The sequence below is a fragment of the Tubulanus polymorphus genome, chromosome 3, assembly GCF_964204645.1.
Source record: "Tubulanus polymorphus chromosome 3, tnTubPoly1.2, whole genome shotgun sequence".
Taxonomy (NCBI): domain Eukaryota; kingdom Metazoa; phylum Nemertea; class Palaeonemertea; order Tubulaniformes; family Tubulanidae; genus Tubulanus; species Tubulanus polymorphus.
In genome coordinates, this window is record NC_134027.1 from 924,854 (window position 1) to 939,237 (window position 14,384).

At 37.1% G+C, this 14,384-nt stretch overlaps 2 protein-coding genes across 2 annotated transcripts in view; both read right to left on the reverse strand.

The window, feature by feature from the left end:
• Positions 1 to 552: 552 nt before the first annotated feature.
• Positions 553 to 8,159, reverse strand: LOC141901117 (uncharacterized). Its single transcript, XM_074788204.1, has 2 exons — positions 8,142 to 8,159; positions 553 to 7,806 (listed from the first exon to the last, which is right to left on the reverse strand). Exons 1-2 carry the CDS (start codon positions 8,157 to 8,159, stop codon positions 6,775 to 6,777), a joined length of 1,050 nt encoding a protein of 349 aa, XP_074644305.1. The 3' UTR covers positions 553 to 6,774.
• Positions 8,160 to 9,310: 1,151 nt separating this feature from the next.
• Positions 9,311 to 14,384, reverse strand: part of LOC141901118 (uncharacterized) — a 46,584-nt gene continuing 41,510 nt past the window's right edge. Inside the window, exons 14-16 of the mRNA XM_074788205.1 lie at positions 11,201 to 11,310; positions 9,909 to 10,885; positions 9,311 to 9,327 (exon numbers count right to left, since the gene is read on the reverse strand). Of these exons, the coding sequence (XP_074644306.1) occupies positions 9,311 to 9,327; positions 9,909 to 10,885; positions 11,201 to 11,310 (1,104 nt within the window). The remainder of the gene's footprint in view (positions 9,328 to 9,908; positions 10,886 to 11,200; positions 11,311 to 14,384) is intronic.

The window sequence follows — 14,384 nt, forward strand, 5'->3', positions numbered from 1 at the left end:
GGTTGGAATAATTAATTCTTCAATCTTGTTGGGCATCGTCATCCCTCTATTTGGCGGATATTCAGGGACTTCAGCACGAGAATGCTGCAGTTAGTGCTATCATTGAACAAGATCGAATTGGCCAACTCCCGGCAAAGCGCATCTGTACAAAAATGTGGACTTACAAAAACGTTCGAAAAATGTGTGCATGGATTATAAGGCTAAACAAAAATGATACCTTGTTTCTCCGCAGCGGCCGGGTCATTTTTGTAAAATATGATAAAATTTATAAACAGTTCATTTCTATAGCGGCCGGGTCTGTTATGGTAAAATTGATCACGATTTTAAAAAAAGTAATGTATAGGGTAGATAGGCGGCCGGCCGGGTAAACATTTAAGCTCAGCAGAGCGGAGAAACAAGGTATCAATTTTCTTTAGCCTAATACTAGGCGGATCATATACAGAACAATATGGTTTGGTTCTACAGTCGTTAACACAGAAAATAACAAACAACACATGAAATTTAAGAAGTTATTCAATTTTTTTATTTCCAAATGTTTAAAGGAACAGTTAATCAATGAATCATCTTTAATTCTTTATTATCGACAAGAAATGATAATTATTTCATTCATTTAGCATCCTGTATTTAATAAATATCAATTCAACCCCAGACATTTAAAGCGAACAGAATCAAGTGGGCTTCAAATCAGAGCGAAAAAACACAACTGATTAAAACCTGTTTATCACCACCAAATATTTGTCTTGTTAACTTTACACAATTTCAACAAATCATTTTATCTATTTTACATCATCATCAATGTTATCTCCAGCTTTCAGATATCATCTCGTTATTACAGGGCTTGTATGAATATTAATGGATCCTTATTCTAAACCAGATGACATTAAGTACTCTATGAGGTAGGCCAGAGATGTTGATATGTGGTGAATGAAATCCTTCAAACTCTCAATATTTCATTTAGAGCCAAGAGAACAATCTCTATCGACCTCCAATACGCATAAATTAAAACAAAAAAAAAACTTTATCATTGAGTCGAAGGATTAATTTAAAACTTTCTACGGAAAATGTAGATATTTTCGTCTTTACGAACAAAGCTAAATCAGCAGTTTTTGTTTTTCATGTTTCAATTTGTCAGTTTGAAATCTTACTCATTCAACATTTTCTATACATTTATATCTTGCGTCTATTTAAATACGGTTTACATAAAACTAAACAATAAATCAAGAGTCAACTGAATACAGTAAAAACTGAAGTATTTTACATGTTTCTAGATTCTGTGTTTTCGATGAAGTATCTATGGATATTTATACAGCAGACTCCGCCCTATCCGTTATCTACGCAGTTGTACATTTGAACACTATGAAACAACTGAACATGATATTTCAAAATCAAAATATTTTTGAAGCTCCGATTCTAGGAATGTGCACAACTTCACGACAGCCAAATTTCTGGATAATTTGGTAAATTTCGAACGCAGGTCTGAAGTCTACTGTATTTTTCCCTTTAAGATTAAAAGCTCGCTGGAAGCAAAGCAGAAAAACTTTCATTCATTGCTTTCAGATTTACATAAAATGTTCATCATATAGATTATTATTACTATAATAATTACTATCATCATTCATAATATCAATAATTATAATTGTTACAGATATTGTCTATAGTTGATGTATATATATATATAGAGAGGAGAATCTGAGGAATGTATTTAAGGCTACAGTTTTTACAGCATTTTTACAAAATGCTGTGGCAAGCACCAGAAATATTACTGGACAAAACCTCGTGCATCTACTTTAGGTATTTCTTCTCTAAGGAAATTCAAAAAATTGTTGAGACATCTTTTCTCTAGCAAAGTTTCAGAATTCAGACGTGGATTAACGCGGGTTAAAAACTCAAACAGTACAGTAATGAATGCGCGCAGACTATTGATCTGAAAGAGCAAAATCTGAAAGAGCAAAATACCAAGCGTAGACTAGATGTATACAGTATACAAACACAGTGAACTTCGTAAATCTGCGAAAAAGTTTAGTAATTATTTGATCTTCAAGCTGAATTAGTTCTTTTTATGAGATAGAATAAGCTTCATTTTTTATATCGTATTCGAGAATAAATAGTTATTCAGAAAATGTACACATATTTACCGTATATATATATATATTGTATAGAAGACAAACGTTCTTTTTTTGGTTGAAGAAATGTTGAAGATTAATTCAATATTTGGTTTTTACTTTTAACAGATTCCTTGATTAAACGTGTTAAAGATAGTTTTCGATTCAATGGTCTATTTTTTTCATTTTATGGTTTGACAACATTTTCGCAACATCACAAATTCTCCTTTCATAAATGAATTACATTTTTCAAAGTACAATTTTTTTCATCGACCAATAAATAACCCAAAATTTAATGCACATTTTCAAATACCAGGGTATAGGAGGAAACCCTTCACTGCTTGACCAGCTGAGTCAATCATTCAAAACAGTATCCAAAATATTTGAATTTCATCTAGAATCATACTATACCTAAATCAGTCAGTGAGAAAAAATATTGGATTCATTTTCGAAACTTTTTCCATCAACTAAAAATTGATTTTAAAAATTTATATTGGTCAAAAATTAGAAATATTGGAGTTTGGTAAATTTCTGAAAATTAACAATTAGTTTTAATACTTCAAAATGTATACAAACTCAGCGATATATAAATAATGAATGCTGTGATAAAACAGACACTGTTCTGAGATTGATACTGAGGGCAGCAGGCTTTCATTAGGCTGAATATTTTCGGTAAAGTAAAGGAGTTTATTTTATATATAATATTGTATTTATATATGAATATATTCATTCACGTATGTGCTGGACCCAGTTCTACAGTTCTGAGTTAGAATGAACCATTTTTGATTCTAACTCACAACTATGGAACTGGATCCTGTTGTTTTGTTGTACTGAGAAGGTATTCTGCAAATAAAACTAACATTGAACAGAAACATTAAATATAATACATGTACAATGAATTTCACAATACACAAATCATACACACAATAACCGACCGTGTCAGCGGATCAATATCACAACAAGGTCAAGGTCAAACACCGTCATCAAGTTCAAGGCTGTTCGTTGGTTGTTATATGACATGTACTGAGTTTTGGTCACGAATTAGATTAATATCCAGAATGAGCTAATGGTCATTTTGTTCCACAATTTACGATTTAGAACCCGAGTTCTCGATGACTATTTGAGCTACAACATTGTGTAGATGATATTTTACAGAAAATAATGAGAAATTCTAACAGTGCTTACCGTTAATCTAAATAAAACAAGTATAATAAATAAATATATAATGCATGAAATTACAGCTATGAGCTATATGAACAATGTACAGTAAGAAAAACAGCTTCATTCTCGAGTTAAACCTTGGCAAGAGACGCTTTCATATATATATCATTCATAGAGATTAATTAATTCATTGCAACTGAAGTACATTCAAAATACACAACAAACCAGTCAGTTAGTCGAGATAGAGAGCGAGCACAGGAAAATATAATGAATATTACATAAAGTTCAGTTCTCAAGTTTCGATTTTATCAAGCTTTTTTAGTCTTTGTCAATTGAAGTCGGTTAAAAAGAATGGAATAATGTTTCATCGTAACGTTGCAGACGCCATTACAGTAAACCTTGCCTAACTCGGATCTAAACTTGACACAGACCAAAACGTTCAAATTCTTACCTTTTAAACTCATTTTCAAACTTCTCTCAAAGACAAACTTGACACAGACCAAAACGTTCAAATTCTTACCTTTTAAACTCATTTTCAAACTTCTCTCAAAGACAAAATTTTGACATCTTTCATTTTCCTAAATTAAGGTTTACTTTTAACCATTAGATCCATCAAGTTGGCCGCACTTTTCTCATCGTAGATGGAAAATATCATCAATGAGAACTTTACTTTATGATGATCCGTTCACAAATAAATAAAATTTGCGTCGCAGGTTATCTTTTCTATGTTTATCACTACACAAGCATTCTCATTTTTCTAACTATTCGTTTTTAAGTCTGGACTTTTCGTATATTGTTCTGAGTTATATATATAAAAATATACATTAAGTCGTAGTTAATGTCGTTAGATGTTTTTGAGCACTTTTTTGGATATGAAATACATAACACACGCACACACATGCGCACACACACGCGCACACATGTGAGTTCAACATAAACCCACACAGGTAGAGCAGCGATCAGTGCGTCACGACTCCAGTCAGTATATCTAGGCGGCGAGCAGGAGAAAGCGCTATATACATATGATATATATATATATATATACCGTGGTGTATGTATCATGTATTAGAAGTTTGTGTTTATTTACAAGAGGAAAATGTTTGCGTAACTTTGTGGAAGTTTACAAATTACAAATAATCCTCCTTCTGATTATTCCATATATTTCTTCTTTCTATGTATATTATTTACACAAATATTCCCCCCCCCCCCCCACACACACACAAATACGATTTATATTTTAAAAAAAACCTAATGAATCAGATTTTAAAAAAACTACTGATGTCTGAAAAAAATGGTGGCAGTGGCCGAACCTCATTTTAACTGATCTCGACCCCCAATAACTTTCAGACCCTTTAATGACTACCTCTATTATCACCCAATGACATCATCAAATTGACTAGTGATTTCATTTACAAAATGAAGCTCAATTAAGATCGATATGGCTATTTAGTGATGTCATATAGGAGGTATTTCTGAAGGTCAACATTTCCAAAAGGGTTTAAAGCTCATTCCACCACTAGGGGTCGGCACAATACGGCCCCCACGCTGTATATCCAAACAGAATCGGTTATAACGAGGTTTAACCCTACCACAGGAAAAAAAGATCGTAGTACTTAACAAAATTAAACCTTCCGAACTAAATGATCAGTATTAATTTAGGCTACGATCGCGTAATAAAAGATTAACATCAATTCACTCAGTTGATCTGACTAATAATAGATGATCGAACGTCTATAAGATCATTGAAATATGAAGAACAGACGATTCTTCTATATTTTAACAGCACAGTAAATGCTGCAACATGCATAATATGTGTGTGTTTCGTTTGCTTATTTTATGAAAGACTTCGGTAATATTTTTGTTGCCGCGGTTGCAACAATGATGTGTGGGAAGCGTGCTCCCGACAACGCGACGGGAGAATATCGTAAATTAAGATTAGGGATCAGCGAGTTTAGTTATTTTATCGAGATTAGTTCCGTCTAATTTGAAAGAATTAAGTATTTTTTTTTTAAAGAAATGAAAACGATATTTGTAGGGAGATGATTTCGATATCGAAAAGTTAAAGCTTTTATCTCAAAAGTCGTCTTTTGATGCGAAAGTTTTTCGAATGATTCATGAAAGCTTTATGGTTGCAGAGTGCAGTAGAATGAGGTCAGGTTTGATCTGATATTAGATAAATCACCCTCATCATCCTGAAGTCAGTACATGTAATGATACATGTCGCTGATGTTGTCTTAGTCGTGACTTTCATTGTATTGATTATTCATCCAAATGATGACTTACATGAGTTTGACTATTGACTACTGGTAATCAATTGTTTGACATGTATTGAAGTCTATCTGAGAATTAGTAAAGAATTCAAGCGAGAATCATCTTTTCAGAAGCCTACCAAGTTGTCAAACCGGGGCGCCATTCCACAGCCTCGATGAGACATGAACTTAAACCGGTTCTATTTAAATAAGTCTGAGAAACTGGACCTCGAACCACTGCATCCTCTCCCATCCTACTGTCTGTACGGGTGACTGTGTTATAGTGATTTTAAATGCAAACTATCAAATTTTCAGACTTCAAATTCTAAGTCGGTAAACCACGTTCGCGCAGGCAGTCTTATTTCTGCATTGTTCCCATCGTTTTGTTATGTTTTTGTTTAAAGTTTTAAATACAGACTATTTACAACTACTAATACTGTGGTGTCAATGAAATTTTTACAGTTTCAAATCAATCGTTTTTTCTACAATATCTCAATTTTTTCCATTTTTTTTTGGAATGAGAAAAATTAGTGTAAAATGAAACTTATACTTTTGTAGTAATAACTGTTTACGATGATGAAATCAGTCTATTTTTTTGGTTCTCTTCCTCTGAGCCCCTCGACGAATACCGCGAGTCCAGTTCCACAGTTGTCGGTCAAATTTGATTCATTAATAGTTCTTCAAAATGTTTTTAGAACACAGTTCTTGGTTTTGATTCTAAAAATTACTAAATCTAACAGAGAACTGTTGAAGTTTTAATTTGTAAAGAAGTGCAACCACTTATTTGAGGTATGAAGCTACAAACCTTACTCTTGATCCTCGTGGCCCACATAAAGTTATCCTTAGGAAAGAATCCTCTCAACTGCGATGAAATAAGACACGAATTTGCAATTTTGCATGATGTCAATTTCATCTCTCTCTGATCGATGAGTTTTGATCCATCCATGAATCCGAAACACGACTTCAAATATCTGAGTTAACTGAATTTCGAAAGACAACTAGATGTTTTTTTTACGTTTTTTTTTTTAATGGAACCAACCTCAAATGTGGGTTCGTTTATTCACCGTTTTATAAAATAAGAGAAGAGTTTATCGTCGCACAGAGAGAATATTCAACCCACAAAAATATCGAAGAAAACATATTCACATTTTTTTTTCAATGAATTCATCAGTCGTAGCAACGAAAAAGTAAAGTTTCATTTTACCCGGAAATTTCTCGCAGAAAAAAATACAGATTACAAGATTATTTTACTGTACAGCAATTTACGAAATCCTCCTCAGAGGACCACGTTCATTCTTGAGAGGAGTACGTTCACTCTCGAGAGGAGTACGTTCATTCTCCAGAGGAGTACGTTCATTCTCGAGAGGAGTGCGTTCATTCTCGAGAGGAGTACGTTCACTCTCCAGAGGAGTACGTTCATTCTCCAGAGGAGTGCGTTCATTCTCGAGAGGAGTGCGTTCATTCTCGAGAGGAGTACGTTCATTCTTGAGAGGAGTGCGTTCATTCTCGAGAGGAGTACGTTCACTCTCCAGAGGAGTACGTTCATTCTCCAGAGGAGTGCGTTCATTCTCGAGAGGAGTACATTCACTCTCGAGAGGAGTACGTTCATTCTTGAGAGGAGTACGTTCACTCTCGAGAGGAGTACGTTCATTCTCCAGAGGAGTGCGTTCATTCTCGAGAGGAGTACATTCACTCTCGAGAGGAGTACGTTCATTCTCGAGAGGAGTACGTTCATTCTCGAGAGGAGTACATTCACTCTCGAGAGGAGTACGTTCATTCTTGAGAGGAGTACGTTCACTCTCGAGAGGAGTACGTTCATTCTCCAGAGGAGTGCGTTCATTCTCGAGAGGAGTACGTTCATTCTCGAGAGGAGTGCGTTCACTCTCGAGAGGAGTGCGTTCACTCTCGAGAGGAGTACGTTCACTCTCGAGAGGAGTACGTTCATTCTCGAGAGGAGTACGTTCATTCTCGAGAGGAGTACGTTCATTCTCGAGAGGAGTACGTTCATTCTCGAGAGGGGTACGTTCATTCTCGAGAGGAGTACGTTCATTCTCGAGAGGAGTACGTTCATTCTCGAGAGGAGTACGTTCATTCTCGAGAGTAGTACGTTCATTCGCGAGAGGAGTACGTTCATTCTCGAGAGGAGTGCGTTCATTCTCGAGAGGAGTGCGTTCACTCTCGAGAGGAGTGCGTTCACTCTCGAGAGGAGTACGTTCATTCTCGAGAGGAGTGCGTTCACTCTCGAGAGGAGTGCGTTCACTCTCGAGAGGAGTACGTTCATTCTCGAGACGACACTATAAGCTCCGCGTCAATCACTTTTAATCTATTTACAACATCATAATGGAATGTTTGGAACACACTCCAAATTCTTGTGACGGATCTAGAATTGGATCGCAGGATCTCGACTCCAGACTCCGTATCGTTAAATCAATCAATCTTCAAATCAGGACCACGTGAAAATCTAGTCTATATTTACATCATTATACACACAAGGGGCATTCAATAAGTACGTACGTTATTAAACAGCTCGTTAGTGAGAGACAGCGCGAGAAAATTAACCACTTCTCTTGTAGTACATAATGCTTAAACTTGCATAGGTACATGTCGGGAGGGAGGTCTATTAAGCCACCTCCTCCAGTATCTCCATGTACGTAATGCTTTAACTTTCATAGATATCGTACTTTACTTTATGAACGAGCCCAAATTGTCAAAAACAAAATGTCAGTATTTGTTTATGATTATTATCAAATGAATGTGGTGTGAATGTTTGTGTGTGGCCCAATATTCATATAATATAGCACCTAAACACATAAAATACAACAGCAGTTGTTTCACATTAGCATCATCACAATATTGCCTATAAACGAGTGTCATTATCATCCTATAAACACTACACAATTATCTATTCATATTCATATATAATAACGGTAGATAAGTATCAGTATCAGTATCAGTATCAGGGGTTCTCTTCTCTAGAATCAGTATCAGGGGTTCTCTTCTCTAGAATCAGTATCAGGGGGTCTCTTCTCTAGAATCAGTATCAGGGGGTTCTCTTCTCTAGAATCAGTATCAGGGGGGTCTCTTCTCTAGAATCAGTATCAGGGGGTCTCTTCTCTAGAATCAGTATCAGGGGTTCTCTTCTCTAGAATCAGTATCAGGGGGTCTCTTCTCTAGAATCAGTATCAGGGGGTCTCTTCTCTAGAATCAGTATCAGGGGGCCTCTTCCCTATCTGCTGTCAATCGTAATTCATTCAACATTGTTTTTCATGCGAAAAAGAATTTTCTTATCTTTAGTTTTCGACTCATGCAGTGTCATGAATAGGCACTTTTACAGATAATGACGTTGTCCACCCCTGCTAGGAATTAGCACAGCAGTGGTGACAGAAAGTGTCACTATAGGGCGCCACTGTCACTTCAATCTATCACTACTTTAAGAACTACCGACTGCGAATAAGAAAAGTGTAGAAGTCTTAAACTGTTCATCGCATGAATTCAACTTCGAGCAACTGAAGAACAGCAACTCATCGCAACTAATCACTAAATGAAAGTAGATCGGAACAACTGGCAACTTTAAAAACAAAGCTTACCAGCTCTTCAGCCAGTCAGGTCAGACCACTAGGCTGAACGCTAGGCCAAGACTTACGCGTTTTAAAGACCAGTTTTGGCTAAATAAACTCAAACCGATCTATAACGTAAGTAGCGTCTGTTCTAACCGACTTCTAAAGATTGAGAGCTTCTACAGTTTGACCGATAGTTGATGTGTTTATAGTGTAGTGACGCCTTATACTAAACACAATATTAACTACGAGTCGAGCCTACGACACAAACAGATCACAGTCATCAAAAACTGAATTTTCACGCTACATCTCTCGACGCTATTTTTACGGATGATTCGTGTGGTGAAGTATTTGTTGTATACATGTTACACGGTTAAACGAGTCACTTTGGCAATGACGATTAGTCTATACTTATATAACACATAGTATACACAACCCCACATAGAAACAGAGTGAGCAGATGAGAGGAGACATGGAGGAGAGAGAGGAGAGGAGACATGGAGGAGAGAGAGGATAGAGGCAAAGGAACGATAAAGAGATTGAGAGGGGGAGGGGGAAGAATTCATCCTTGAAATCATGAACTATTTACACGTCATCCGACACACGTCACGTACACAAAACATAAATCAATAAACATATTCACAGATAGCTTGTAGTGGTATAAATAAGTGTTCATCACTTCACTGTTGTATTAGTCGATCCTTGTTTCATATGCGCAGCTGAATTCGCACCAGTCTGTTGTTGTTGTTGTTGTTGTTGGTATTGTTGTTGCTGTTGTTGTTGTTGCTGCTGCTGCTGCTGGGATGGTTGCTGAGCGGCCGGATTAAACCCTCCTGCACCTCCGGTCGCCTGCTGCATCCAGACTCCGCTCGTCTGTTGGGGCATGATAAATGACGGTGTATACGGATTATACAACGGCATCTGCGACGGCATCTGTATCCCGTATTGAGCAGGTGCGTATTGAGCGTACATCTGCTGTTGCGTATACGCGTTCATCGCATACATCTGTTGTTGTTGTTGCCCGGGTAACGCGGCTGTATTAGTATTGTTGTGTGTAGCGTGCACGGTAGCGTAATGCGATTCTCCCGTGTTTTTACGTTCTAATCGAGGAGTGTCTTGCGGAGTGTGCGATGTCGGAGTGTGCGAACCTCCCGGTTCAACCTGCTGCTGGTTACTGGTGCGTTCACCTTTCAGACTCTGAGTACGTCGAACTCCGCGCATGGCACCTGCATCCAGTATCGGCTGCTGCTGCTGCTGCTGCTGCTGCTGCTGCTGCTGCTGCTGCTGCTGCTGCTGCTGCTGCTGCTGCTGCTGCTGCTGCTGCTGCTGGATGTTTTTATGCGGCTGTAGATCTTTCATCACTTGACTTTGTTTCAGTTGATTCAGCGTTAGTTTGTGTTGTTCTATAGAGCTAGCAGTTCGTCCGGCGACCCCTGTTTTCAAATCGACGTATTTTAACATATCCTCCGTGATTGTTTTATGTTGTCGATGAACTGGACTACTAATGGACGCTTCCTGCGACATCGAACGTTGAGGTGGCGGAGGAGTATGAGCTTTATGACCGGGTGAATCGGTCAGCGATGGAGCGTGAACGGGACTATCTTGCGGAGACGGTAGATCTCCGCTCGTTGCGCTCGACGACGCTCTCTGACGCGATTGTTGCGGTTTCTGTTCGGTAAGACTCGAACTACTCGACGATGACATCTGAATATCGGGTTGATTTTTCTCGGAGTTCGTCTGCTGTCGTTTTAAACATCGATATTCCTCTATTTCTCGTTGATGTCGTTCTTTCAATTCTTCGATTTCTTTCATTTGCCTGAAAACAAAAATATTGAAATTTTTCTTTTACAAAAAATGAAAATTTTCCAGGGCAGCCATTTATACTATTTGACTTGCTTTTTCCCAGACGTGCTCGCTGTTCTCCCTGACTTGATCTGCTAATAGTCCAAACACGGTCAAATATATAAGACATAAACCGAAACTCTTTGATTTTACGAGCGAACTTATCACATTTCCCTGAATAATCCATGATTTTTAGCTTTTTTACAGATTCCCTGACTTTTTCAGGGAAAAGATAATTCCCTGACATTTCCCTGTTTCCCAGCTAAAAGTCCTCATTTTTAACACTTACCTATGAACAATTTTGTACAAGTTGGGATCCGAAAACAGCTCCATCTGGTTGAGAACTAATGAACCAACTTGTATAGGAACAAGGCCTCCACCGCGGTCTGGATGCACCATCTGATACAAGAACAAAACAAAAACAAACGTCAGATAAACATTCATTTAAGATTAAAAAATGTTTAGTAGGGAGGGTTTGGGGAAGGGGGACTTTAATTCTACAAGAATCACTTTGTTATTTCTAAAAAAATTAGTTTTCACTCATGAAAATTAGTCGAAAAATCAGATCAATATGAAATAGAAAGTGTTTCAGAAGTTTGGTTTTAATTCACTGCAAACATTTTTATCAAATTTGACTAGCTGTTATCGAAGTGCGGTTAAAGGGCGCAAACTTTCAAATAATTGAAAGTGTCTGCAGTATCGCGCGTTGGCGCAGCATTTCTCAAATTACAGCATTCATTACAAGAAATAGCTTCTCAAGATATTCTAATATTCGACCTTCGACTAAAATTTGCCCGATTGGAATTTAAGAGATTGTCCGTAAAGTTGCACAGACTCACTCAACATTCACGTACTGCCTACACTTCACCAGTTAATATTGATATAGATATTCTAGAACAGGCATGATAAGATTATTGATCGAATAATGTCTGGTTTATCAGATCGTGAACCGTGTCGCTCGGTATAATCAAAAAGGAGAAGCTAGTTCTGTATTAATGAACTCATTATAAGACGGAGAGAAACTCGCACACAGCTGTGGGACTGAATGACTGATTGTTTGTCTGCTCGCTAGTATCACATCCATCTCATCTCCCTACGACATCATTTTGAGAGGTTATTAGTGATGTCGAAGGAGGATTATTTTGGGGGGTGATAACCATTATTAAATATCCATTAAAATTTGAGCCGAAAAATTAGACACTAAAATATTGAATCTACGTGTTAAGTTTTGATGAACTGTTAATTAGATGTTAAGTGTGAAGAGTTGAATTGACTGGCAGTTTCACCGTTGGCCTGAGACAATTCACCATATAAATCTTCAAGGTTCCAATTATATTCATATCTCATATCTGATAATAATTCTCTAATATTTCTGATATATTGGAGATAGATAACTTATTGTTCATCAAACCCAATTTTTGGCTCAAAATCTAATATTGAATGCACCCAAAAGTTATAACGTGCAGAAATGTGCCCTTTAACCATTTATGAAATCAATGATTGTCCCAAAGCTGTGTTACATAGCTCTGAATCTAATTATTTTTAAAATATGAGAAGCTTTTCATTATAAAACTTAATGTTTAACAACTTGGCAGAGAGAGAGAGAAAGAGAGAGAGAGAGAGAGAGAGAGAGAGAGAGAGAGAGAGAGGAAATACTACTGCTTGAAAGAATAGTGGTAGTGACTATCAGAAATGTAGGACCTGGTTGAACGGTTGAGGTTTTAATTTGACTCTGGTATCAAAAAATCCCAGAGAAACAGTAAAAGTGGTTGCAGAGTAACAGTAAAACAAGGTCCTCAGTTAGATGTGTTTAATACAGAATAAGCCGTCTAATGTTGTATGTGGTTAAAATCATGCCGATGTTAGAAGCCGATTATTTGTAAATTTTTAAACCACAAATTTTTTTTGTTAAATTCTCCGTGAAAAACATCACAAAATACAAAAAATTTACAAAAAAAAAACACGGACAAAATTTCAACGTGAGACGAACTTTGAAAACTATCTTTCTTCCTCAATTTCTCAAAATAACAACAAGCTCTGAATGATTGAGCCGTTGATTATTTTGAGAAGTCTCTGCCAAACTGTCGCTGGTGCTGCATCAGCTTCTGCTGCTGCAGCTACAGCTGGTTATTTAGTTAGTAAACATTAAGTAGCTGTATTTTTTTACTAATGAAATAAGTTTTTTTTTTGTATAGAGTCGATGATAGTCGCTGCTCGATACTCACCCCCTCCCTTCCTCCCTACCCCCTTCCCCTCTTCCCCCGACGTCGTTTCAAGATAGTTTTAATAAATTTTGACATGAGAAATCGTTGAATGATTTTTTAATCATCACATTTTCGAAGAGCAAATTTTTTTTCTCATGAAATTCATGCGAAAATATATCGATAAGTTGAACAGTTAAAGCGTAACATTTACTGTCTCACCAAACACTGCAGCCGAGGAAGGAAGGGTTTGAGGTCGGAGATTATGATAGAGTAAAATCATAAAAATGATCACAACTATTTGTATTTCCTGTATTTTTCAAACCACCAAATAACATTGAAAAAAAAAAAAAACTTTTGATAGAATTTTTCTCGCCGATTAGAATCACTAAACCCCTGCTCTTCTGTTAGGTATTTCTAAAGTGTAAAACGTAAAATATCCTAAAATCTACATCTAAAAAATAATAATTCAGCGAAAACTATCGTGATTTTTTTTGTTGAAATTTCAGAAGAGCGAGAGCGAGATTGTAATCAGTTGTGGACGGGAGAGCTGCGACTATCAGAACCCGAGGACAGCTAAACTTACAGTTTCGCACAGGGGTCAGGTTTGTCAGCTGGTAACCATTACTCTGCCTCAGGTTTATTGCTTACCTCTTCATAAACTCGACTGTCGAAGTCACCCGCAAAATAAACCAGGATTACATCCCCCTCCCCTCAAACCGGTAACACTCATCCCCTCATATACACTCATCACAAACACTGATTCTATCCATTTCGGATATTTCAATTACGACAAAATCAATAAATCACATTTTCACTACATCAATAAGATATTAAGGTAGAAGTGTGCGTAATAGCCAGCAGGGGGCAGTTAGATCTAAGACCAGTCTGAGGTCATTTCAGTTTTAAAGCCGATATATTAAAACGTTTTAACTTATATGTTTGAAATGTCCTCATTGAAAAAACGAAGTGACCAAATTTGCAATTAAACCGAAAGTTTGACCTCTCAATGAAATCGGATGAAGTTTTATGGCAATTAGATCGATTTGTGCAACTGTGCCCAATGATTCTCGAGATCGTCTGAGTTTAAACGACGAGATCTCTAACGAGTGATTTCCGATAGAATTGAAGTAGAAATGTGCGTATTATAAAAAGTGTAACCGGTTGTATTTTGCGTGGAGACTTCGACAAGTTGAACACCGCGACTGGCGAGGAGGAGACTGCGGTTATTATAAAGCTACGGTGGCGGTGGATGAGGTTTAGAGATCGGAG